The sequence below is a fragment of the Pseudophryne corroboree genome, chromosome 7 (genome assembly GCF_028390025.1).
Source record: "Pseudophryne corroboree isolate aPseCor3 chromosome 7, aPseCor3.hap2, whole genome shotgun sequence".
Lineage (NCBI taxonomy): Eukaryota > Metazoa > Chordata > Amphibia > Anura > Myobatrachidae > Pseudophryne > Pseudophryne corroboree.
The window spans coordinates 16,081,977-16,108,637 of NC_086450.1; the positions used below are offsets into that span (position 1 = coordinate 16,081,977).

At 45.2% G+C, this 26,661-nt stretch overlaps 1 protein-coding gene across 1 annotated transcript in view; it reads left to right on the forward strand.

Annotated features, from left to right (window-relative positions):
- PTH2R (parathyroid hormone 2 receptor) overlaps positions 1 to 26,661 on the forward strand; it is a 377,187-nt gene that overhangs the window by 246,398 nt on the left and 104,128 nt on the right. Inside the window, exon 8 of the mRNA XM_063932706.1 lies at positions 7,072 to 7,132. Within this exon, the coding sequence (XP_063788776.1) occupies positions 7,072 to 7,132 (61 nt within the window). The remainder of the gene's footprint in view (positions 1 to 7,071; positions 7,133 to 26,661) is intronic.

Here is a 26,661-nt window from a genome sequence, read left to right on the forward strand (position 1 = left end):
TTGAACAAATGCTCAATGGATTTGCTTCTCCTGGTGATCGAAGAAGTGGGCAATGACCTTAAAAAAATAAAGGGAGAGTTGGGAGATTTTAAAACATCTTACCAACCAAAACTAGATGAAGACGTGGGTGAAAAATGGATGGAGAAATTAACTGGGAATATAGAGCGGTATAAAAAAGATCTAGTAGCATTCAAAAGAAATAAATTGGATGTAGTATTAAATGACTATAAAAATCATAATGTGTACAGGTGGTTGAGTGGGGAAAACAACAAATACCCCACACAGAGACAGAGGTACTCCAGACAGAAACTACCCTATTCAGTAGATTCCTCATGCTCCTCCTCAGAGGTAGAGCGGGCAGAAGGTATCCCACCCAGTGGCTCTGATAATTTTTTAGGGGTGGATATGGACAAAGGTCCAATTACAGATATAAGAGCAAAAAGAGGCCGCACCCGAGGAGGGGGAAGAAGAAGGGGAAGAAGGAGGCATTAAAAAATAATGTATTCAATTTATCAAAACATCTACTAACTGAGTCAGAACTATCTGTCTTAGCATTAGGATTTACATTTGTCCCCACGTTTATAAATAGTACGTTTGACACCCAGGTTGACTTATATAAACTGGGAAGAAAATTAAGGTTAAAGGAATTTTTTAAAGAATCACGCGAGGAAAGTGAGCGTAAATATGGATCTCTTAAAGGGAAACCAAGCACGTTCGATCCCCAGTCTAGTAACGCAAGCATAAAAACCTTCTTGCGCATGGTTGAGGGGGATTATAATGAAATGAATAAAGAACATCACTATAGATTTAATCTGAGTTTGGACCAAAGGAAAGCACTAACTTCGTTGCAAAAAAATGATGAAATAGTCATTAGGATGGCAGACAAGGGAGGAGCAGTAGTGGTGTTAGACTATGACTATTATGACCGTGAGATTAAACAACAACTGGCTGATACAAGAACCTATAGGGAGGTGAAAGATAACCCCATGTCACGAATAAAATCAAAAATTGACTTATTATTGGAGAGGGGCATCCAGCATGGTTGGTTGGACATGGAATTGGTGGAATTATTGACAGTAGATGAACCAGCCTGTCCAATCTTCTACAGTATTCCAAAAATACATAAATCAATTATTGCCCCACCAGGAAGGCCCATAGTATCAGCTAGAGGCTCGGTACTACAACCGATTGCCCAATATATAGACCTTTTACTCCAACCGGTAGTAATAGAAAGTAAAAGTTACATTAAGGATACACCCCACCTACTTTCAAAATTAAAAAAGATTGAGGGATCACAGGATGAGATATTTTTTGCAACAATGGACGTAGTGTCTTTGTACACTGCGATTCCTCATGAGTTAGGAGTTGAAGCAGTAAGAAAAAGATTGGCAGCGACATCCTTTGTTGGTCCACCAGTAGAGTATGTTTGTGAACTGGTTTTGAGTGTGTTGGAAAACAACCATTTCAGATATGGCACATCTTATTATGTACAGAGTGCTGGGACCGCGATGGGATCTAATTTAGCTCCGGTATATGCAAATATATTCATGACAGAGTATGAAGAAGAGCATATATATCCCAGATACGGTCCCAGCATTCTTCATTATTTCCGCTTTATAGATGATGTCCTAATTCTATGGAAAGGGACAGAAGTATTGTTCCAGGAGATGATGGTAAATTTAAAATCATTGGATAGTCCGATTCGCTTCACAAGTAATTTTCAGGTTGAAAAAATAGAATTTTTAGATATTTCTATTTTCAAGACAAATGAGGGTTTAGGAACCACATTATATAGGAAAAGTACGGACAGGAATTCCATATTATTTGGCACAAGTCATCATCCGAAACCATTGAAGGATGGCTTACCTGTTTCACAATTTATACGTGTTTTGAGGAATAACACGGAGAAAGATAGAGCACAGGTTCAGCTGGTGGAAATGAAGGAACGATTTTTAGAGAGAGGATATTCACCTCAGGTCCTAGAGAAATGCCTAAGTAAGGCATGGAAAATTTGGGATGAGAATGAACATAAAACATCTGTCAAAGATGACAAAAAGTTTATAGTGCTGAAACAATTTGATACAAAAGCCATTGCATTTAGCAAGTCAGTGAATAAACATTGGCCTATAGTTGGTTCTGATAAGATTTTAAAGAACACTTTGGGAAAACCACTGGTAGCCTTTAAAAGAGGTCCAAATTTAAAACAACTATTAATGAAGCCAACTAAAAATTTTGATAGAAAAATCACTAGGACTTGGTTGAACACAAACAGATTTGGCTGTTATCGTTGTACAGGTTGTACACCATGCAGCGGCATGTTGTCGGGTAGAACTTTTTCCCACCCACACTCAGGAGCTCAGATTGAAATTAAGTATCGGCTGACCTGCACTTCGAAATATGTAGTTTACATATTGATTTGCCCATGTAGCCTAGTCTATGTGGGCAAGACCAGTAGGAATTTTAGAGAAAGAATGGCTAACCACAGGAGATCAATTAGGGAAGCTATCAATGAAGGTAAAAGTGATAAACCAGTGGCCCGGCACTTTTTGCAAAAGTCCCATACAGTAGCATCCCTACGTTGTATGGTGATAGACTACGAGCCACCGTTAGAACGAGGTGGCAATAGGGACCAGAAATTATTAAGGAGAGAAGCTAGATGGATCTATGATCTTGATACAATAGCCCCAAGGGGGATGAATGAAAGTATAAATTTCAAATGCTTTTTGGGTAATTAGGGTTATGGGCCCAATAAAAATAAAAATAAAAATAATAAAAATAACAAACACAATAAAATAATAAGAAAAATTAGATGAGGTGATTGTCACTTTGATAGAAACTGTTAGGAGGATTACCATTTGATAATGATAAAATGTTTTTAAATTAGAATAGGTACCTATGAATTGTTTTTAATCTAATTGTTGGTGTGTATTGTAATTTGTAATTGGATGGATGATTGAACATCAGCGAGGTAAAATTGGATAGCCTGAGAGATATTGAGTATATAGTAAACCGGTGATAAATCTCCTATACGAGGAGAATGAAGTGGAACGCAAGTGACACGCACAAGGAGTTCGATGATGACGTGGTAAGCGATGGACGCGTCCTGTAAGAGGGGAGTGTTCGTAACGCACCATGTGACCGGAGTGAAGGGATTTAGATCTCGAACGTCCGTACTGAGCGTGGACATGCGCAGGACGGTGGAACGCACGCCGAGGAGTACGGCGGACCAGGTAGCTACAGGTTGTGCAGAGATCTCGCTGATGTGACACTCATTCGTCCAAGTTTATAACTGTATGTATTTATGTTTGATATGTTCTAGATGTGGGTCTTTTACGGCACGAAAAGCTGCCGAAGTCGACAGACATAACAAAAGACATGATGTATTACCAATCCATGACATGTGAAAACCATATACAAATGGAGCTGCACCACTGATATTTTTCAGATGTTCATAATATGCTTGATTGATTTGCATTGACAAGATGGATAAATTTGGAGCGGTGTTTTGACTCCTATATGGACATGGTCATGTATGGAATTTACTGATACAACTGAACCTGCAGATTGAATTGAATAAAATAACTGTGAAACTTTGGAATTTAAAGAAGTAGTGAGTGCACTTGTTTTTGGAGATATTGGAGGTCGCAGAGATGGGACTATTAATGTTGCACCCTACATGTTGAACAGGAGAGTGCATCTATGCAAGGACAGATAGATATATATATATATATATATATATATACAAGTCCAAAGAGGAAGCAATTAAAGGCACTCGGCGGGGCAAAAAATACAACACTCAGAAATAAAGATGAATCATCGACGTTTCGGAGCTTACGCCCCTTTATCAAGACATATCATACACACCATATATATATATTTTTATTTCTTTATGGTTTTTTTATTATTTATTTTATATTATTTTTTAAATATATATACCCCACCCCCATCCCCCATAGGTCCCCATTATATAATATCTCTTCCTAACCCCCCTCCTCATGAGGCCAGTGACATTTTTATTATCATTATACTTCTACACCTGCATCCTCCCTAGCATCATATTCAGAGCCGGCCATAGGCATAGGCAAACTAGGCAAATGCCTAGGGCATTTGGTATGCTTAGGGGCACCAGCAGCTTCTGCTGATTAAAATGATATGTGGCATGCCTATATTCTGTGTGTGACTGCGGCTGTATCTGCATACGAAATGCCACGTTGCAGTGTATTCCTGGAAATCACTGTAATGTAGCATTTCGTATGCAGATACAGCCGCAGTCGCACACAGAATATAGGCATGCTGTATACAATTTTAATCAGCAGAAGCTGCTTGTGCATCATAGCCACAATAAGATGCATTTTCGTAAACAAAAGGCGTCCGACGTTAGCAGAGCTGCCAACTGACTCATGCCAGGCATCTCCTGCAGAACTAGCGGCGGTGCTAGGGGGCACCAGTCAAAATCTAGCCTAGGGCATCATATTGGTTAGGGCCGGCTCTGACCATATTGATTCAATTTCCCCTACCCCCAATAGGCATTTCTACCCTGCCCCATTATGCAGAGCGCAGCGGAACATGTGTTACGGGAGACAGATCATCCGTTTCCCTGCACTGGCTTCCCGGTGGCTGTTGCTGTCTGCAGCCGCCAGGTATATACACAAGCAGCAGCAACGATGACCCCAGCCACAGGGGAGGGGGGGGGGGAGGAATGCCATGTTCTGCATGATCACTGCTGGCCACAGTGAACAGGATAACTTGTGGTGGAGCCACGGATGCAGAGAGGCTGGGAGGTCCGTCTGAGAATGGTGGCTGCAGGAAGATTATCTTCCAACAGCCGCCCAGTGGGCATTGATCGCATCAGATGCGACCATGGCACGTAAATCCCAGCCTGGTATAGTCTGATGCAACCATGCCAGACAGAATGTTTAATTTAATTTATAAGTGTATACGCTCATATTTACTATGGGCATAAACCAGATATATATGCTACCACTGCAGAACTGGGTGCAGCTTGAAATATGTAACAGCGTTTATTTTCTTATAGACTCCATCATTATCCATATTAACAGAATGAGTGGGATTAGGATTTATTTTTTAAAAACGCTTTAACAAAAATGAAGTTTAGGATTTTATTGCTTGAGAAAAAAAATCAAATAAGCATCCTGTCTGCATTTCCCCAAATGGCGTCATCAGGGAAGGTTCTCGGGCATATATAAAGTGTACCGGCGAGTAGATATTTGAGATTAGGACTGAGAAAAGTCAGAACAATGCGGGTCATTCCGAGTTGATCGCTAGCTGAAAATGCTCGCTGTGCAGCGATGAAGCAAAAAAAGGTACTTCTGCGCATGCATATGCGGCGCAATGCGCACGCACGACGTGCTTTCGCAATGGCCGATGCAGTTTTACACAAGGTCTAGTGAAGCTTTCCAGTCCCACTGCTGGCCGCAGCGTGATTGACAGGAAGAGGGCGTTTCTGGGTGTCAACTGACCGTTTTCAGGGAGTGTTCGGAAAAACGCAGGCGTGCCAGGAAAAACGCAGGCGTGGCTAGGCGAACGCAGGGCGTGTTTGTGATGTCAATACAGGAACTGAACAGTCTGAAGTGATCGCAAGCGCTGAGTAGGTCTGGAGCTACTCTAAAACTGCACATAATTTTTTTTGTAGCCGCTCTGCGATCCTTTCGTTCGCACTTCTGCTAAGCTAAAATACACTCCCAGTGGGCGGCGGCATAGCATTTGCACGGCTGCTAAAAACTGCTAGCGAGCGAACAACTCGGAATGACCACCCATATGTAACGGCTGCAGGTACATACTGTACATGAGGAAAGTTGGAACTGAATTTCCATATAAATGCATTGTGAGCATTATAGTATCGAAACAAATCCAAAAATGTCAGGTGGAGAATTTTGCTCTTGTGTACTGTTTTCTTCAAGGAACAAGAAGTAAAGTACTGTATGCCCTTGAAGTCCTAGAAATAGAAAAACATATACAACTTGGATATGATGCTGTAATTGGTAATATGGTCAGGCCGTGTATTGCTTAAAATTGTCCCTGAACCGTAAAATTGTTAAAGAGCAGAATTCATACCCTTGCGCCATTATGGCTTTCCTCTGCGAATTACCACATATCACTAGTGGTGTCAGTATTTCCAAAGATAAGTCTCCAGGACATGAAAACTACTGTAATATTGTATCATGTCTGGGTCCCCAGTGATGTTATAGAAAATGTATCATCCAACATAACATCTATAGCTCACTCCCCTGCCGTTCAGCTCTATATATTATATACAGTATATACTGCAGTCGCTTGAAGGAAAGATGTATTACTGCTGGCAGAAGACAAGTGACTAACAGCACTGTTTTACTCCATCGACATCTGCTTGTATGTTGTGTCATTTGTCTTGGATCCACTTCCACTACAATAAACCAAAGCAATAAAAGTCTTTCACATAAAGGGGCTTATTCATGTTTGTTACCAAACCCCAAAAGCCCGATAATGGGCAAAACCATGCTGCACTGCAGGGGGGCAGATGTAACATGTGCAGAGAGAGTTAGATTTGCATGGGGTGTGTTCAAACTGAAATTTAAGTAAATACTGGCTACTTTATTTTTACACTGCAACTTAGATTTCAGTTTGAACACACCCCACTCAAATCCAATTCTCTCTGCACATGTTACATATGCCCCACCTGCAGTGCACATGGTTTTGTCCATTAGTAGGCTTTTTGGGTAAGCCAACAAACCTGAATAACCCCCAATATAGGTATTATGGTCACTACATTTTTGTTTATACAGTAGGTGTTTCCATGCATGGTAAATATGTATTTTGGCTGTTAATTTAAATGGAGATGAGCAGTGATGGCTGCAGAGGTGGGTGGGGCTGCAGCGCAGTTTGGGGCGGCAGTTGGCGTGGCTCACCTATTTGAGTTATGGACTGCGCTGCAGCGTCACTTCCGGAGCCACCACTGGAGATAAGTTCTGGAGATAAATTGTGCAGATTAAAAAAACCAAGCAGCACTACATTTAAGTTAATTCTGATCACATACAACTACTGACAACCTGTGCCATATTCTTGTCATTCTAGGTTTTCCAGCCATGTTTGTAGTAGTGTGGGCCGTGGTACGGGCATCTTTAGCAGATGCAAGGTAAGACACTACATTTCTGTAACCAGCAATATTTCAAGACAATGTTGAATTTAATGTCTGTGACCTCCATCACCTAAGATTTCCGTGCCTGTCCAAACCTATCTTTTCACTTAGGAAACAAATGATTTGTTTCACCTTTCAATTTACAGAGCATTGCATTATCTATGAAAAGCCTATTTCTTTTAAATGACTCCATTGATTGTGTATGGTCCCCTTTGCTCTTTGCATTATACCGTGGTGCGTTAGAAACGAGTTCTCTTGTCTGTTTACAAGCTTTAGAAATTGGGAAACATTGTATGGCCATATTATGGAATGGATAGCCATACAGCACTACGCATAAATAGGAACACGCTTTTAATCTCCATGTGTATTGTATGTCTGACCAGACACTGCGGGATTGTTCATGCAGCTTGTACCGTGGCTAAAATGTGCATGATCAGTAAAACGTACTGTTATATATTGCCTCCATTTACTGTTTGGTACAACATTACGTATGGACCACCCCTTCATCTACTTTAAAGTATAGATGTGCGGGTTCGGTTTCACTCAGATTTACTCGGGGCTCGAAACGGCATCTTATTGGATCACGGATGTCACGCGTTTTGGATAGCCAATAAGCAAAACCCGAAATTCCTGAGTAAATCCGAGTAAAACCGAACCCGCTCATCTCTACTTTAAAGTAACTTTATGTTCAGTGGTGTCAGTAGGGTAGCTGCGCCTACTCACCGTCACCCGCACCCATCGATTTTTTTTTATGAGTTAGCGACTCGGATAGTATCACCAGACCCGGTGCAGCCTGCAACCTCCTAGTGATGCCACTGTTTATGTGTCCAACAGTACCGCTTGTTTGATCCATTTTCCCCTGAGGGTGAAGGAAGTGTGATCCAATAGGAAACATGTTGGATCTCAGTGGCGCACGCAGGGGGGGGGGTTTCCGTGCACCCAGAAACCCCCCCTCCACCAACAAATAAATAAAAAAATGTTTGTTGTTGTTGCTGCATGAGTATTATTAATGGCTGTCTAGCGTCCTCTGCAGCCTGCTGTCTTCCTGGTGGCACTTGTAAGTGCTTAATAAAAGTTTACTTTATTTTACTTATAGTACATATATATCCATGTGCATACATATATACACATGTATATACATACATATAAACACACACACATATGATATATATACATGTGTGTTTATATACGTGTACTGTATGTGTATATATATATATATATATATATATGTATGCATGTTTAATATGCTATGTATATATGTACTGTATATGTGTATATGTATGTATATTTATATATGAATATATAGGTGTATATACAGTATATATATATGTGTAGATATGTATATGTATATATTAGTGATGAGAGGGTTCGGTTCCTCGGAAACCGAACCCCCCCGAACTTCACCCATTTTACACGGGTCCGTGGCATACTCGGATTCTCCTGTATGGCTCGGTTAACCCGAGCGCGCCCGAACGTCATCATCCCGCTGTCGGATTCTCGCGAGATTCGGATTCTATATAAGCAGCCGCGCGTCGCTGCCATTTTCACTCGTGCATTGGAAATGTTAGGGAGAGGACGTGGCTGGCGTCCTCTCCGTTTATTAATCTTGATGCAAAAATATTTGTGCTTACAGTACAGTGTAGAGTTTTGCTGACAGTGACCACCAGTATACGTTGTTTGCCTGAAAAACACTCCATATCTGTGCTCAGTGTGCTGCATATATCTGTGCTCACACTGCTTTATTGTGGGGACTGGGGACCATCAGTATATTATATAGGAGGAGTACAGTGCAGAGTTTTGCTGACAGTGACCACCAGTATACGTTGTCTGCCTGAAAAACACTCCATATCTGTGCTCAGTGTGCTGCATATATCTGTGCTCACACTGCTTAATTGTGGGGACTGGGGAGCAGCTGTATTATATAGGAGGAGTACAGTGCAGAGTTTTGCTAACAGTGACCACCAGTATACGTTGTCTGCCTGAAAAACACTCCATATCTGTGCTCAGTGTGCTGCATATATCTGTGCTCACACTGCTTTATTGTGGGGACTGGGGACCACCAGTATATTATATAGGAGGAGTACAGTGCAGAGTTTTGCTGACAGTGACCACCAGTATACGTTGTCTGCCTGAAAAACACTCCATATCTGTGCTCAGTGTGCTGCATATATCTGTGCTCACACTGCTTTATTGTGGGGACTGGGGACCAGCAGTATTATATAGGAGGAGTACAGTGCAGAGTTTTGCTGACAGTACGGTACGGAAAGCCACTGCTCTACCTACCTCTGTGTTGTCAAGTATACTATCCATCTAGATTCTATACCTGTGGTGCATTTTAGTTTTGCAGTTTGCTGACAGTGACCACCAGTATATATAGCAGTACGGTACGGAAGGCCACTGCTCTACCTACCTCTGTGTCGTCAAGTATACTATCCATCCATACCTGTGGTGCATTTCAGTTGTGCGCAGTATATACAGTAGTAGGCCATTGCTATTGATACTGGCATATAATTCCACACATTAAAAAATGGAGATCAAAAATATGGAGATTAAAATAGGGAAAGATCAAGATCCACTTCCACCTCGTGCTGAAGCAGCTGCCACTAGTCATGGCCGAGACAATGAAATGCCATCAACGTTGTCTCCCAAGGCCGATGCCCAATGTCATAGTAGAGAGCATGTAAAATCCAAAAAACAAAAGTTCAGTAAAATTACCCAAAAATCAAAATTGAAAGCGTCTGATGAGAAGTGTAAACTTGCCAATATGCCATTTACGACACGGAGTGGCAAGGAATGGCTAGTGGTTCAGATTCACATGAGGATGGAAGCACTCATCCTCTCGCTAGAAAAATGAAAAGACTTAAGCTGGCAAAAGCACAGCAAAGAACTGTGCGTTCTTCTAAATCACAAATCCCCAAGGAGAGTCCAATTGTGTCGGTTGCGATGCCTGACCTTCCCAACACTGGACGGGAAGAGCTTGCGCCTTCCACCATTTGCACGCCCCCTGCAAGTGCTGGAAGGAGCACCCGCAGTCCAGTTCCTGATAGTCAAATTGAAGATGTCACTGTTGAAGTACACCAGGATGAGGATATGGGTGTTGCTGGCGCTGGGGAGGAAATTGACAAGGAAGATTCTGATGGTGAGGTGGTTTGTTTAAGTCAGGCACCCGGGGAGACACCTGTTGTCCGTGGGACGAATATGGCCATTGACATGCCTGGTCAAAATACAAAAAAAAATCACTTCTTCGGTGTGGAATTATTTTATTACAAATGCGGACAACAGGTGTCAAGCCGTGTGTTGCCTTTGTCAAGCTGTAATAAGTAGGGGTAAGGATGTTAACCACCTAGGAACATCCTCCCTTATACGTCACCTGGTCCGCATTCATCAGAAGTCAGTGACAAGTTCAAAAACTTTGGATGACAGCGGAAGCAGTCCACTGACCACTAAATCCCTTCCTCTTGTAACCAAGCTCCTGCAAACCACACCACCAACTCCCTCAGTGTCAATTTCCACCTTACACAGGAAAGCCAATAGTCCTGCCGGCCATGTCACTGGCAAGTCTGACGAGTCCTCTCCTGCCTGGGATTCCTCCGATGCATCCTTGAGTGTAACGCCTACTGCTGCTGGCACTGCTGTTGTTGCTGCTGGGAGTCGATCGTCATCCCAGAGGGGAAGTCGGAAGACCACTTGTACTACTTCCAGTAAGCAATTGACTGTCCAACTGTCCTTTGCGAGGAAGATGAAATATCACAGCAGTCATCCTGCTGCAAAGCGGAAAACTCAGGTCTTGTCAGCCTGGGTGGTGAGAAACGTGGTTCCGGTATCCACCGTTAATTCACAGGCAACTAGAGACTTGATTGAGGTACTGTGTCCCCGGTACCAAATACCATCTAGGTTCCATTTCTCTAGGCAGGCGATACCGAAAATGTACACAGACGTCAGAAAAAGAGTCACCAGTGTCCTAAAAAATACAGTTGTACCCAATGTCCACTTAACCACGGACATGTGGACAAGTGGAGCAGGGCAGACTAAGAACTATATGACTGTGACAGCCCACTGGGTAGATGTATTGCCTCCCGCAGCAAGAACAGCAGCTGCGGCACCAGTAGCAGCATCTCGCAAACGCCAACTCGTTCCTAGGCAGGCTACGCTTTGTATCACCGCTTTCCATAAGAGGCACACAGCTGACAACCTCTTACGGAAACTGAGGAACATCATCGCAGAATGGCTTACCCCAATTGGACTCTCCTGGGGATTTGTGACATCGGACAACGCCAGCAATATTGTGCGTGCATTACATCTGGGCAAATTCCAGCACGTCCCATGTTTTGCACATACATTGAATTTGGTGTGCAGAATTATTTAAAAAACGACAGGGGCGTGCAAGAGATGCTGTCGGTGGCCCGAAGAATTGCGGGCCACTTTCAGCATTCAGCCACCGCGTGCCGAAGACTGGAGCACCAGCAAACACTCCTGAACCTGCCCTGCCATCATCTGAAGCAAGAGGTGGTAACGAGGTGGAATTCAACCCTTTATATGCTTCAGAGGATGGAGGAGCAGCAAAAGGCCATTCAAGCCTATACATCTGCCCACGATATCGGCAAAGGAGGGGGAATGCACCTGACGCAAGCGCAGTGGAGAATGATTTCAACGTTGTGCAAGGTTCTGCAACCCTTTGAACTTGCCACACGTGACGTCAGTTCAGACACTGCCAGCCTGAGTCAGGTCATTCCCCTCATCAGGCTTTTGCAGAAGAAGCTGGAGACATTGAAGGAGGAGCTAAAACAGAGCGATTCCGCTAGGCATGTGGGACTTGTGGATGGAGCCCTTAATTCGCTTAACCAGGATTCACGGGTGGTCAATCTGTTGAAATCAGAGCACTACATTTTGGCCACTGTGCTCGATCCTAGATTTAAAACCTACATTGTATCTCTCTTTCCAGCAGACACAAGTCTGCAGAGGTTCAAAGACCTGCTGGTGAGAAAATTGTCAAGTCAAGCGGAACGTGACCCGTCAACAGCTCCTCCTTCACATTCTCCCGCAACTGGGGGTGCGAGGAAAAGACTAAGAATTCCGAGCCCACCCGCTGGCGGTGATGCAGAGCAGTCTGGAGCGAGTGCTGACATCTGGTCTGGACTGAAGGACCTGCCAACGATTACTGACATGTCGTCTACTGTCACTGCATATGATTCTCTCACCATTGAAAGAATGATGGAGGATTATATGAGTGACCGCATCCAAGTAGGCACGTCAGACAGTCCGTACGTATACTGGCAGGAAAAAGAGGCAATTTGGAGGCCCTTGCACAAACTGGCTTTATTCTACCTAAGTTGCCCTCCCTCCAGTGTGTACTCCGAAAGAGTGTTTAGTGCAGCCGCTCACCTTGTCAGCAATCGGCGTACGAGGTTACTTCCAGAAAATGTGGAGAAGATGATGTTCATCAAAATGAATTATAATCAATTCCTCCATGGAGACATTCACCAGCAATTGCCTCCAGAAAGTACACAGGGACCTGAGATGGTGGATTCCAGTGGGGACGAATTAATAATCTGTGAGGATGGGGATGTACACAGTGAAATGCGTGAGGAATCGGAGGATGATGATGAGGTGGACATCTTGCCTCTGTAGAGCCAGTTTGTGCAAGGAGAGATTGATTGCTTCTTTTTTGGTGGGGGCCCAAACCAACCAGTCATTTCAGTCACAGTCATGTGGCAGACCCTGTCGCTGAAATGATGGGTACGTTAAAGTGTGTATGTCCTGTTTATACAACATAAGGGTGGGTGGGAGGGCCCAAGGATAATTCCATCTTGCACCTCTTTTTTCTTTCATTTTTCTTTGCATCATGTGCTGTTTGGGGACAATTTTTTTGAAGTGCCATCCTGCCTGACACTGCAGTGCCAATCCTAGATGGCCCAGGTGTTTGTGTCGGCCACTTGTGTCGCTTAGCTTAGTCACACAGCGACCTTGGTGCGCCTCTTTTTTTCTTTGCATCATGTGCTGTTTGGGGACTATTTTTTTGAAGTGCCATCCTGTCTGACACTGCAGTGCCACTCCTAGATGGGCCAGGTGTTTGTGTCGGCCACTTGTGTTGCCTAGCTTAGTCACACAGCGACCTTGGTGCGCCTCTTTTTTTCTTTGCATCATGTGCTGTTTGGGGACAATTTTTTTGAAGTGCCATCCTGCCTGACACTGCAGTGCCACTCCTAGATGGGCCAGGTGTTTGTGTCGGCCACTTGTGTCGCTTAGCTTAGCCATCCAGCGACCTCGGTGCAAATTTTAGGAATAAAAATAATATTGTGAGGTGTGAGGTGTTCAGAATAGACTGAAAATGAGTGGAAATTATGGTTATTGAGGTTAATAATACTATGGGATCAAAATGACCCCCAAATTCTATGATTTAAGCTGTTTTTGAGGGTTTTTTGTAAAAAAACACCCGAATCCAAAAGACACCCGAATACAACAAAAAATTTTCAGGGAGGTTTTGCCAAAACGCATCCGAATCCAAAACACGGCCGCGGAACCGAATCCAAAACCAAAACACAAAACCCGAAAAATGTCCGGTGCACATCACTAGTATATATACACACACACACACAGACAGACACACTAGTTTTAAGGACCCAGCATATACTGGGTCACCTCAGTCCCCACCCCCGTGCTTGGCTCCACCCAGTTCTGGAATTCCCCCATGCAAATCCTGCGTTTGCCGCTGGATCCTTTTTGGATACTGTGAGCCCACCCATACCTTTCGTTGAGTGTTTTCTTTTTTTGTGTGGTTGTTCGCGTTCTGCAGGAAAGCATCATCGTAACCGGGTGCATGTGACAGAGGAGTTAGTTGCACAATGTGCCTAAATTAGACCTGATCGTTCCCCTGCAAATTTGCAGAGTGAATACCCGCCCCGTGCAAGTCTGCGTACGCCATGCGAAAAGCTTTGAAAACGCCAGCCAGCCGCAAATCCATTCGCAAATCACTCACCATTAAATGGATTTTCCAGTCTGTGCAGTGTGTGCGCAGCCCAGGACTTACTCCTACAGTGCTATACAGACAAGCTGATCGGGGGCCGGAGCTGACGTCACACACCTGCCCTGAAAACGCTTGGGAACACCTGCGTTTTTTCTGTCACTACCAGAAAACGGCCAGTCACCACCCCCAAATGCCCACTTCCTGTTAATCAACCTGCGTTCGCTTAGTGAACAAAAAAAATGCAGGATTTTTCGCAGTTTGTCCTCGCGCCTGCGCATTATGATCCGTACACATGCGCAGTCATTCGATAATCGGCCGCTGGGTGATTTTACACCACAGCGATCCGGTCTGAATTAAGCCCATTGCAGGTTGCTAAAACTTTGCTGGCAAGACTTGTAAAACTTTCATGTTGTTGCAATGTTACCTTTCACATTTTTGTAGTCAATAATACTTCAATGTGCAAAATGCATCATTTTCTAAAATGTACCCAAGTACTTACAGTATTGTCACTGACTATGAGGATTGTCTCTGTATTGCATAGGTGTCACTGTGAGGCTCTCTGTACAGTATGGTGGTCACTGTGATGCTCAGTGTTTTTGTTTGGCGGTGGTTGGGATTCTCAATGTTTTTATACAGTATGTGTCACTAGGATGGTTTCTGTATTGAGTATGTTTTAGTCCTGGAGGCAGTACAATATGTTTTCACCTTTTTCCTCATCTGGAAGGTAGATACATGTATTTCGAGTAACAATAGTCTCAGTAATTCATACAAAAGCTCTTCTGCCTCAGAGAAATATGCAATACACTGTGTGCGCTCTAATGGAAGGTGGACCTGTGAGAGTGCAATATTGCTGTCTATTCCTGTCTATCCCAATCCATACACTGGCCCTTTATAGAATCTCACTGCAGGCAAAATACCAGCAGGTATTTGTACCATACATGTGTACATTCTGGCTGCCAGGTTAGGAGAGCACGGGGCATGGTGAACCATGGGGGAACGGACGATGTGATGCCAAATAGTGGTTGAACTGGGGGCAGGAGAGCATTACCACCTCATAATGGCCCCGCTTCCCACTACACAATGCTAAGGTCACTGGCATTACGAGACGGGGGGGGGGGGGGGGGCACGGCAATGCGATTCAAGTTATAAGACCTCTGGATCATGACAACCACAGGAGGGTATCCTGGCTAAAGCCATGAGCTGGGGGGTGGTACGGGTGGATGACACCTAGCTGGGAGACTTGCAGGAGTCCGGGAGCACCATATGATTTTCAGGAGCCTCTCGGCCATTCCGGGAGAGTAGGCAGGTTTGATTTGTACTTAGATAGGAAATGACCCTAGGTGTGGCAATTTGTCCCAATTAAACAAGATTTAATGATGTTAAAGGAGGATTGCACTTTTATTACTTTCACCCTCCTCTATGACCATATATACTCCAAAGTTATATATAACACAGTAAGAGCAATGGTTAAGAGTTTTCATTACTCCCATTCTTTCTCAATGCCCAAAATCTGTGCATTTTGGTGGTCATTCCGAGTTGTTCGCTCGTTGCCGATTTTCGCTATGCTGCGATTTGTTGCTAAATGCGCATGCGCATGGTACGCAGCGCGCATGCGCTTAGTTATTTAACTAAAAACTTAGCAGTTTTGCTGTTGTTCGTGTGGCGCTTTTCAGTCGCACTGCTGATTGGTGAATGATTGACAGGAAAGGGGCGTTTCTGGGTGGTAACTGAGTGTTTCCCGGGAGTGTGCTAAAAAACGCAGGCATGTCAGGGAAACAAGGGAGTGGCTGGCCGAACGCAGGGCGTTTATGTGACGTCAAACCAGGAACTAAACGGACCGAGCTGATCGCAATCTAGGAGTAGGTCTGGAGCTACTCAGAAACTGCAAGTAAATTATTCAGTAGCAATTCTGCTAATCTTTTGTTCGCTATTCTGCTATGCTAAGATACACTCCCAGAGGGCGGCGGCCTAGCGTGTGCAATGCTGCTAAAAGCAGCTAGCGAGCGAACAACTCGGAATGATCCCCTTTGTGCAGTAGTGATTAACGTGAATAGCCGTGAAAAGTAACATATACTACCTTAAGTATTTGTGGTGTTATGGGAACATCTCCTATATAATAGCCCATATCTGTCACTCTGTGACTGTGTGTATAACGCTGGGCGTGGCTAGGAGCTCTCATTGGGTTAGCAGCAAGTAAATCACACCCAGTCCACAGCGGATTGGGCTAGAAACGCCCTCCCACACAGGTTACATCTAATGGGAAGCTCTGCCCTTTGGCTGCTGTGTGTTGCCAGAGTAGGATTAACAATGGGGCTGATGGAGCTGCAGCTCCAGGTCCACACCACAAAATAGGCCCACTGCATCTGCAGCAACATACCCCCCAACAATTTACACATAAAAATCGGTGCAAATTCGAAAAGGGAATGTGGCCACGGGTACAGCGGCGTGGCCATGCCCCCTTTCCTATACTTTCAATGGAAGTTTGGAAAGCCCAAAATTGGTACAGACCATAAAAAAAAGGTCCTGTACCTGCCAAAAAGGTGCAGATGGAGGGTATGCCACTGCATCTGCAGCAAGTCTCTGTGCTGTAGATGGGGGGGGGGGGGAATCCTTTTACTGCAGCGTCCTATGTCCTGCTGCCAGTCCGCCTGCCCCCTCCCGCATGAACAATCCCTACTCCCTAGCTGCGGCGCAGGTGCATGTGTATGTGTATGAAAGCGGCACAGTGGAAGGCTTTCATAGCCCTCCCTGTGCCGCATACTCTCGGAGCGCCGGAGCCTCCTCTTCGTGTCAGGTCACAGAAGTGCCTCCCAGCCACAGCCGCGCCCAGATCCCCAGAGGCCCTGATTTCCCAACACAGCACCTGGGCTGCCGGCCTGGAAGCCCAGAGAGGGCTGATGTAACGGATAGAGTGGGTGATATCGCGGAGGGTAATGTCTGGTGAATGAATGTAAAAGGTGACAGTGCTGTGCAGTACAGTGGGTGTGCAGTGTCACTGACACTGCACAGCACTCTCACCTTTTTCATTAATTCAGTGAGTCAGTCAGTTCTGCCAGCCAGTCACTATTGTTAGCGCCGGTGTCCCAACGCGATGCATTACAGGGTAGTAGACGCACTAAATAAACTGCAGCTCCCAGCAGCCCTTAGCGCTAGAGATGTGCACTGGAAATATTTTGGGTTTTGTGTTTTGGTTTTGGTTTCGCTTCCGCAGCCGTGTTTTGGATTCGGACGCGTTTTGGCAAAAACTCCCTGAAATTTTTTTGTAGGATTCAGGTGTGTTTTGGATTCGGGTGTTTTTTTTCAAAAACCACTCAAAAAGAGCTTAAATCATAGAATTTGGGGGTAATTTTGATCCCATAGTATTATTAACCGCAATAACCATAATTTCCATTCATTTCTAGTCTATTCTGAACACCTCACACCTCACAATATTATTTTTAGTCCTGAAATTTGCACCAAGGTCGTTGGATGACTAAGCTAAGCGACCCAAGAGGGCGGCACAAACACCTGGCACATCTAGGAGTGGCACTGCAGTATCAGACAGGATGGCACTTCTAAAAAATAGTCCCCAAACAGCACATGATGCAAAGATAAATAAAAAAAAAAAGAGGCGCAAGATGGAATTGTCCTTGGGCCCTCCCACACCCACCCTTATGTTGTATAAACAGGACATGCACACTTTAACAAACCCATCATTTCAGCGACAGGGTCTGCCACACGACTGTGGCTGAAATGACTGGTTGGTTTGGCCCCCACCAAAAAAAAAAAGAAGCAATCAATCTCTCCTTGCTCAAACTGGCTCTACAGAGGCAAGATGTCCACCTCATCATCATCCTCCGATTCCTCACCCCTTTCACTGTGTACATCCTGCTCCTCACAGAGTATTAATTCGTCCCCACTGGAATCCACCATCACAGGTCCCTGTGTACTTTCTGGAGGCAATTGCTGGTGAATGTCTCAACGGAGGAATTGATTATAATTCGTTTTGATGAACATCATCTTCTCCACATTTTGTGGAAGTAACCTCGTACGCCGATCGCTGACAAGGTGAGCGGCTGCACTAAACACTCTTTCAGAGTACACACTGGAGGGGGGGCAACTTAGGTAAAAAAAAAGCCAGTTTGTACAAGGGCCTCCAAATTAGAGATGAGCGCCTGAAATTTTTCGGGTTTTGTGTTTTGGTTTTGGGTTCGGTTCCGCGGCCGTGTTTTGGGTTCGAACGCGTTTTGGCAAAACCTCACCGAATTTTTTTTGTCGGATTCGGGTGTGTTTTGGATTCGGGTGTTTTTTTCAAAAAACACTAAAAAACAGCTTAAATCATAGAATTTGGGGGTCATTTTGATCCCAAAGTATTATTAACCTCAAAAACCATAATTTACACTCATTTTCAGTCTATTCTGAATACCTCACACCTCACAATATTATTTTTAGTCCTAAAATTTGCACCGAGGTCGCTGTGTGAGTAAGATAAGCGACCCTAGTGGCCGACACAAACACCGAGCCCATCTAGGAGTGGCACTGCAGTGTCACGCAGGATGTCCCTTCCAAAAAACCCTCCCCAAACAGCACATGACGCAAAGAAAAAAAGAGGCGCAATGAGGTAGCTGTGTGAGTAAGATTAGCGACCCTAGTGGCCGACACAAACACCGGGCCCATCTAGGAGTGGCACTGCAGTGTCACGCAGGATGGCCCTTCCAAAAAACCCTCCCCAAACAGCACATGACGCAAAGAAAAAAAGAGGCGCAATGAGGTAGCTGTGTGAGTAAGATTAGCGACCCTAGTGGCCGACACAAACACCGGGCCCATCTAGGAGTGGCACTGCAGTGTCACGCAGGATGTCCCTTCCAAAAAACCCTCCCCAAACAGCACATGACGCAAAGAAAAAAAGAGGCGCAATGAGGTAGCTGACTGTGTGAGTAAGATTAGCGACCCTAGTGGCCGACACAAACACCGGGCCCATCTAGGAGTGGCACTGCAGTGTCACGCAGGATGTCCCTTCCAAAAAACCCTCCCCAATCAGCACATGATGCAAAGAAAAAGAAAAGAAAAAAGAGGTGCAAGATGGAATTGTCCTTGGGCCCTCCCACCCACCCTTATGTTGTATAAACAAAACAGGACATGCACACTTTAACCAACCCATCATTTCAGTGACAGGGTCTGCCACACGACTGTGACTGATATGACGGGTTGGTTTGGACCCCCCCCCAAAAAAGAAGCAATTAATCTCTCCTTGCACAAACTGGCTCTACAGAGGCAAGATGTCCACCTCATCTTCACCCTCCGATATATCACCGTGTACATCCCCCTCCTCACAGATTATCAATTCGTCCCCACTGGAATCCACCATCTCAGCTCCCTGTGTACTTTGTGGAGGCAATTGCTGCTGGTCAATGTCTCCGCGGAGGAATTGATTATAATTCATTTTAATGAACATCATCTTCTCCACATTTTCTGGATGTAACCTCGTATAGCCGATTGCTGACAAGGTGAGCGGCGGCACTAAACACTCTTTCGGAGTACACACTTGTGGGAGGGCAACTTAGGTAGAATAAAGCCAGTTTGTGCAAGGGCCTCCATATTGCCTCTTTTTCCTGCCAGTATAAGTACGGACTGTGTGACGTGCCTACTTGGATGCGGTCACTCATATAATCCTCCACCATTCTATCAATGTTGAGAGAATCATATGCAGTGACAGTAGACGACATGTCCGTAATCGTTGTCAGGTCCTTCAGTCCGGACCAGATGTCAGCATCAGCAGTCGCTCCAGACTGCCCTGCATCACCGCCAGCGGGTGGGCTCGGAATTCTGAGCCTTTTCCTCGCACCCCCAGTTGCGGGAGAATGTGAAGGAGGAGATGTTGACAGGTCGCGATCCGCTTGACTTGACAATTTTGTCACCAGCAGGTCTTTCAACCCCAGCAGACTTGTGTCTGCCGGAAAGAGAGATCCAAGGTAGGCTTTAAATCTAGGATCGAGCACGGTGGCCAAAATGTAGTGCTCTGATTTCAACAGATTGACCACCCGTGAATCCTTGTTAAGCGAATTAAGGGCTGCATCCACAAGTCCCACATGCCTAGCGGAATCGCTCCGTGTTAGCTCCTCCTTCAATGCCTCCAGCTTCTTCTGCAAAAGCCTGATGAGGGGAATGACCTGACTCAGGCTGGCAGTGTCTGAACTGACTTCACGTGTGGCAAGTTCAAAGGGCATCAGAACCTTGCACAACGTTGAAATCATTCTCCACTGCACTTGAGACAGGTGCATTCCACCTCCTATATCGTGCTCAATTGTATAGGCTTGAATGGCCTTTTGCTGCTCCTCCAACCTCTGAAGCATATAGAGGGTTGAATTCCACCTCGTTACCACTTCTTGCTTCAGATGATGGCAGGGCAGGTTCAGTAGTTTTTGGTGGTGCTCCAGTCTTCTGTACGTGGTGCCTGTACGCCGAAAGTGTCCCGCAATTTTTCTGGCCACCGACAGCATCTCTTGCACGCCCCTGTCGTTTTTTAAAAAATTCTGCACCACCAAATTCAAGGTATGTGCAAAACATGGGACGTGCTGGAATTTGCCCATATTTAATGCACACACAATATTGCTGGCGTTGTCCGATGCCACAAATCCACAGGAGAGTCCAATTGGGGTAAGCCATTCCGCGATGATCTTCCTCAGTTGCCGTAAGAGGTTTTCAGCTGTGTGCGTATTCTGGAAAGCGGTGATACAAAGCGTAGCCTGCCTAGGAAAGAGTTGGCGTTTGCGAGATGCTGCTACTGGTGCCGCCGCTGCTGTTCTTGCGGCGGGAGTCCATACATCTACCCAGTGGGCTGTCACAGTCATATAGTCCTGACCCTGCCCTGCTCCACTTGTCCACATGTCCGTGGTTAAGTGGACATTGGGTACAGCTGCATTTTTTAGGACACTGGTGACTCTTTTTCTGAGGTCTGTGTACATTTTCGGTATCGCCTGCCTAGAGAAATGGAACCTAGATGGTATTTGGTACCGGGGACACAGTACCTCCAACAAGTCTCTAGTTGGCTCTGCAGTAATGATGGATACCGGAACCACGTTTCTCACAACCCAGGATGCCAAGGCCTCAGTTATCCGCTTTGCAGTAGGATGACTGCTGTGATATTTCATCTTCCTCGCAAAGGACTGTTGAACAGTCAATTGCTTACTGGAAGTAGTACAAGTGGGCTTACGACTTCCCCTCTGGGATGACCATCGACTCCCAGCGGCAACAACAGCAGCGCCAGCAGCAGTAGGCGTTACACGCAAGGATGCATCGGAGGAATCCCAGGCAGGAGAGGACTCGTCAGAATTGCCAGTGACATGGCCTGCAGGACTATTGGCATTCCTGGGGAAGGAGGAAATTGACACTGAGGGAGTTGGTGGGGTGGTTTGCGTGAGCTTGGTTACAAGAGGAAGGGATTTACTGGTCAGTGGACTGCTTCCGCTGTCACCCAAAGTTTTTGAACTTGTCACTGACTTATTATGAATGCGCTGCAGGTGACGTATAAGGGAGGATGTTCCGAGGTGGTTAACGTCCTTACCCCTACTTATTACAGCTTGACAAAGGGAACACACGGCTTGACACCTGTTGTCCGCATTTCTGGTGAAATACCTCCACACCGAAGAGCTGATTTTTTTGGTATTTTCACCTGGCATGTCAACGGCCATATTCCTCCCACGGACAACAGGTGTCTCCCCGGGTGCCTGACTTAAACAAACCACCTCACCATCAGAATCCTCCTGGTCAATTTCCTCCCCAGCGCCAGCAACACCCATATCCTCCTCATCCTGGTGTACTTCAACACTGACATCTTCAATCTGACTATCAGGAACTGGACTGCGGGTGCTCCTTCCAGCACTTGCAGGGGGCGTGCAAATGGTGGAAGGCGCATGCTCTTCACGTCCAGTGTTGGGAAGGTCAGGCATCGCAACCGACACAATTGGACTCTCCTTGTGGATTTGGGATTTCGAAGAATGCACAGTTCTTTGCTGTGCTGCTTTTGCCAGCTTGAGTCTTTTCATTTTTCTAGCGAGAGGCTGAGTGCTTCCATCCTCATGTGAAGCTGAACCACTAGCCATGAACATAGGCCAGGGCCTCAGCCGTTCCTTGCCACTCCGTGTGGTAAATGGCATATTGGCAAGTTTACGCTTCTCCTCCGACAATTTTATTTTAGGTTTTGGAGTCCTTTTTTTTCTGATATTTGGTGTTTTGGATTTGACATGCTCTGTACTATGACATTGGGCATCGGCCTTGGCAGACGACGTTGCTGGCATTTCATCGTCTCGGCCATGACTAGTGGCAGCAGCTTCAGCACGAGGTGGAAGTGGATCTTGATCTTTCCCTAATTTTGGAACCTCAACATTTTTGTTCTCCATATTTTAATAGGCACAACTAAAAGGCACCTCAGGTAAACAATGGAGATGGATACTAGTATACAATTATGGACTGCCTGCCGACTGCAGACACAGAGGTAGCCACAGCCGTGAACTACCGTACTGTACTGTGTCTGCAGCTAATATAGACTGGTTGATAAAGAGAAGATGTCTATGTAACTATGTATGTATAAAGAAGACTGAAAAAAATCCACGGTTAGGTGGTATACGATTATGGACGGACTGCCTGCCGAGTGCAGACACAGAGGTAGCCACAGCCGTGAACTACCGTACTGTACTGTGTCTGCAGCTAATATAGACTGGTTGATAAAGAGAAGATGTCTATGTAACTATGTATGTATAAAGAAGAATGAAAAAAAACCACGGTTAGGTGGTATACAATTATGGACGGACTGCCTGCCGAGTGCAGACACAGAGGTAGCCACAGCCGTGAACTACCGTACTGTACTGTGTCTGCAGCTAATATAGACTGGTTGATAAAGAGAAGATGTCTATGTAACTATGTATGTATAAAGAAGAATGAAAAAAATCCACGGTTAGGTGGTATTACAATTATGGACGGACTGCCTGCCGAGTGCAGAGACACAGAGGTAGCCACAGCCGTGAACTACCGTACTGTGTCTGCTGCGACTGGATGATAAATGATATAAAAAATATATATATATCACTACTGCAGCCGGACAGGTATATATTATATATTATATAATGACGGACCTGCTGGACACTGTCTGTCAGCAGAATGAGTTTTATTTTTATAGAATAAAAAAAAAAAAAAACACACAAGTGAAGTCACACGACGAGTGTTTAACTTTTTCAGGCAATCACAATATAAGTATACTACTAACTATACTGGTGGTCAGTGTGGTCAGGTCACTGGTCAGTCACACTGGCAGTGGCACTCCTGCAGCAAAAGTGTGCACTGTTTAATTTTAATATAATATGTACTCCTGGCTCCTGCTATAACCTATAACTGGCACTGCAGTAGTGCTCCCCAGTCTCCCCCACAATTATAAGCTGTGTGAGCTGAGCAGTCAGACAGATATATAATATATATAGATGATGCAGCACACTGGCCTGAGCCTGAGCAGTGCACACAGATATGGTATGTGACTGACTGAGTCACTGTGTGTATCGCTTTTTTCAGGCAGAGAACGGATATATTAAATAAACTGCACTGTGTGTCTGGTGGTCACTCACTATATAATATATTATGTACTCCTGGCTCCTGCTATAACCTATAACTGGCACTGCAGTAGTGCTCCCCAGTCTCCCCCACAATTATAAGCTGTGTGAGCTGAGCAGTCAGACAGATATATATAATATTATATATAGATAATAGATGATGCAGCACACTGGCCTGAGCCTGAGCAGTGCACACAGATATGGTATGTGACTGACTGAGTCACTGTGTGTATCGCTTTTTTCAGGCAGAGAACGGATATATTAAATAAACTGCACTGTGTGTCTGGTGGTCACTCACTATATAATATATTATGTACTCCTGGCTCCTGCTATAACCTATAACTGGCACTGCAGTAGTGCTCCCCAGTCTCCCCCACAATTATAAGCTGTGTGAGCTGAGCAGTCAGACAGATATATATAATATTATATATAGATAATAGATGATGCAGCACACTGGCCTGAGCCTGAGCAATGCACACAGATATGGTATGTGACTGAGTCACTGTGTGCTGTGTATCGCTTTTTTCAGGCAGAGAACGGATTATAAAGTAAACTGCACTGTCCTCACTAGTAAACTCTCTCCACTCAGTCTCTACACTTCTACAGTAACAGTACTCCTCCTAGTCAGCTCCAGTAAATCTCTCTCAGTCTCTTATAATCTAAATGGAGAGGACGCCAGCCACGTCCTCTCCCTATCAATCTCAATGCACGTGTGAAAATGGCGGCGACGCGCGGCTCCTTATATAGAATCCGAGTCTCGCGATAGAATCCGAGCCTCGCGAGAATCCGACAGCGTCATGATGACGTTCGGGCGCGCTCGGGTTAACCGAGCAAGGCGGGAAGATCCGAGTCGCTCGGACCCGTGAAAAAAAACATGAAGTTCTGGCGGGTTCGGATTCAGAGAAACCGAACCCGCTCATCTCTACTCCAAATTGCTTCTTTTTCCTGCCAGTATACGTACGGACTGTCTGACATGCCTACATGGATGAGGTCACTCATATAATCCTCCACCATTCTTTCAATGGCGACTGAATCATATGCAGTGACAGTAGACGACATGTCAGTAATCGTTGGCAGGTCCTTCAGGCTGGACCAGATGTCAGCACTCGCTCCAGACTGCCCTGCATCACTGCCAGTGGGTGGGGTCGGAATTCTTATCCTTTTTCTCGCAGCCCCAGATGCGGGAGAATGTGAAGGAGGAGCTGTTGACGGGTCATATAGTCTTTGAGTCTGCCCTGCTCCACTTGTCCACATGTCTGTGGTTAAGTGGACATTGGGTACAACTGCATTTTTTAGGACACTGGTGACTCTTTTTCTGATGTCTGTGTACATTCTCGGTATCGCCTGCCTAGAGAAGTGGAACCTAGATGGGATTTGGTACCGGGGACACACTACCTCAAGAAATTCTCTAAGTCCCTGTGAATTAACGGTGGATACCGAACACACGTCTAACACCAACACAGCTTCCAAGGCCTGAGTTATCCGCTTTGCAACAGGATGACTGCTGTGATATTTCATCTTCCTCGCAAAGGACTGTTGGACAGTCAATTGCTTACTGGAAGTAGTAAAAGTGGTCTTCCGACTTCCCCTCTGGGATGACGATCGACTCCCAGAAGCAACAACAGCAGCGCCAGCAGCAGTAGGTGTTACACTCAAGGATCCATCGGAGGAATCCCAGTCAGGAGAGGACTCGTCAGACTTGCCAGTGACATGGCCTGCAGGACTATTGTCTTTCCTGTGTAAGGAGGAAATTGACACTGAGGGAGTTGGTGGTGTGGTTTGCAGGAGCTTGGATACAAGAGGAAGGGATTTAGTGGTCAGTGGGCTGCTTCCGCTGTCACCCAAAGTTTTTGAACTTGTCAATGACTTCTGATGAATGTGCTCCAGGTGACGTATAAGGGAGGATGTTCCTAGGTGGTTAACGTCCTTACCCCTACTTATTACAGCTTGACCAAGGCAACAGACGGCTTGACACCAGTTGTACGCATTTCTGTAAAAATAATTCCACACCGAAGAGGTGATTTTTTTTTGTATTTTGACCAGGCATGTCAATGGCCATATTCATCCCACGGACAACAGGTGTCTCCGCGGGTGCCTGACTTAAACAAACCACCTCACCATCAGAATCCTCCTTGTCAATTTCCTCCTCAGCGCCAGCAACACCCATATCCTCATCCTGGTGTACTTCAACAGTGACATCTTCAATTTGACTATCAGGAACTGGACTGTGGGTGCTCCTTCCAGCTTTTGCAGGGGGCATGCAAATGGTGGAAGGAGCCACCTCTTCCCGTCCAGTGTTGGGAAGGTCAGGCATCGCAACCGCCGACACAATTAGACTCTCCTTGGGGATTTGTGATTTAGAAGAACGCACAGTTCTTTGCTGTGCTTTTGCTATCTTAACTCTTTTCAGTTTTCTAGCGGGAGGATGAGTGCTACCATCCTCATGTGAAGCTGAACCACTAGTCATGAACATAGGCCAGGGCCTCAGCCGTTCCTTGCCACTCCGTGTCATAAATGGCATATTGGCAAGTTTACGCTTCTCCTCAGACGCTTTTAATTTAGATTTTTGGGTCATTTTAATGTACTTTAGTTTTTTTTATTTTACATGCTCTCTACTATGACATTGGGCATCGTGCCTTGGCAGACGACGTTGACGGCATTGAATCATCTCTGCCATGACTAGTGGCAGCAGCTTCAGCACTAAGTGGAAGTGGATCTTGATCTTTACCTATTTCACCATCCACATTTTTGTTCTCCAATTTTTAATGTGTGGAATTATATGCCAGTAATATTATTATATCAATAGCAATGGCCTACTGTACTGTACAACTATATACTGTTGGTCACCAAAATGCTGCACTGTACTACTATATATACTGCTCACAAAAATGCAGCACAGATATGGAATGGATACTTGCAGTGACACGGAGCTGCAAGATACAGTAATGGCCTACTGTACTGTACAACTATATACTGTTGGTCAC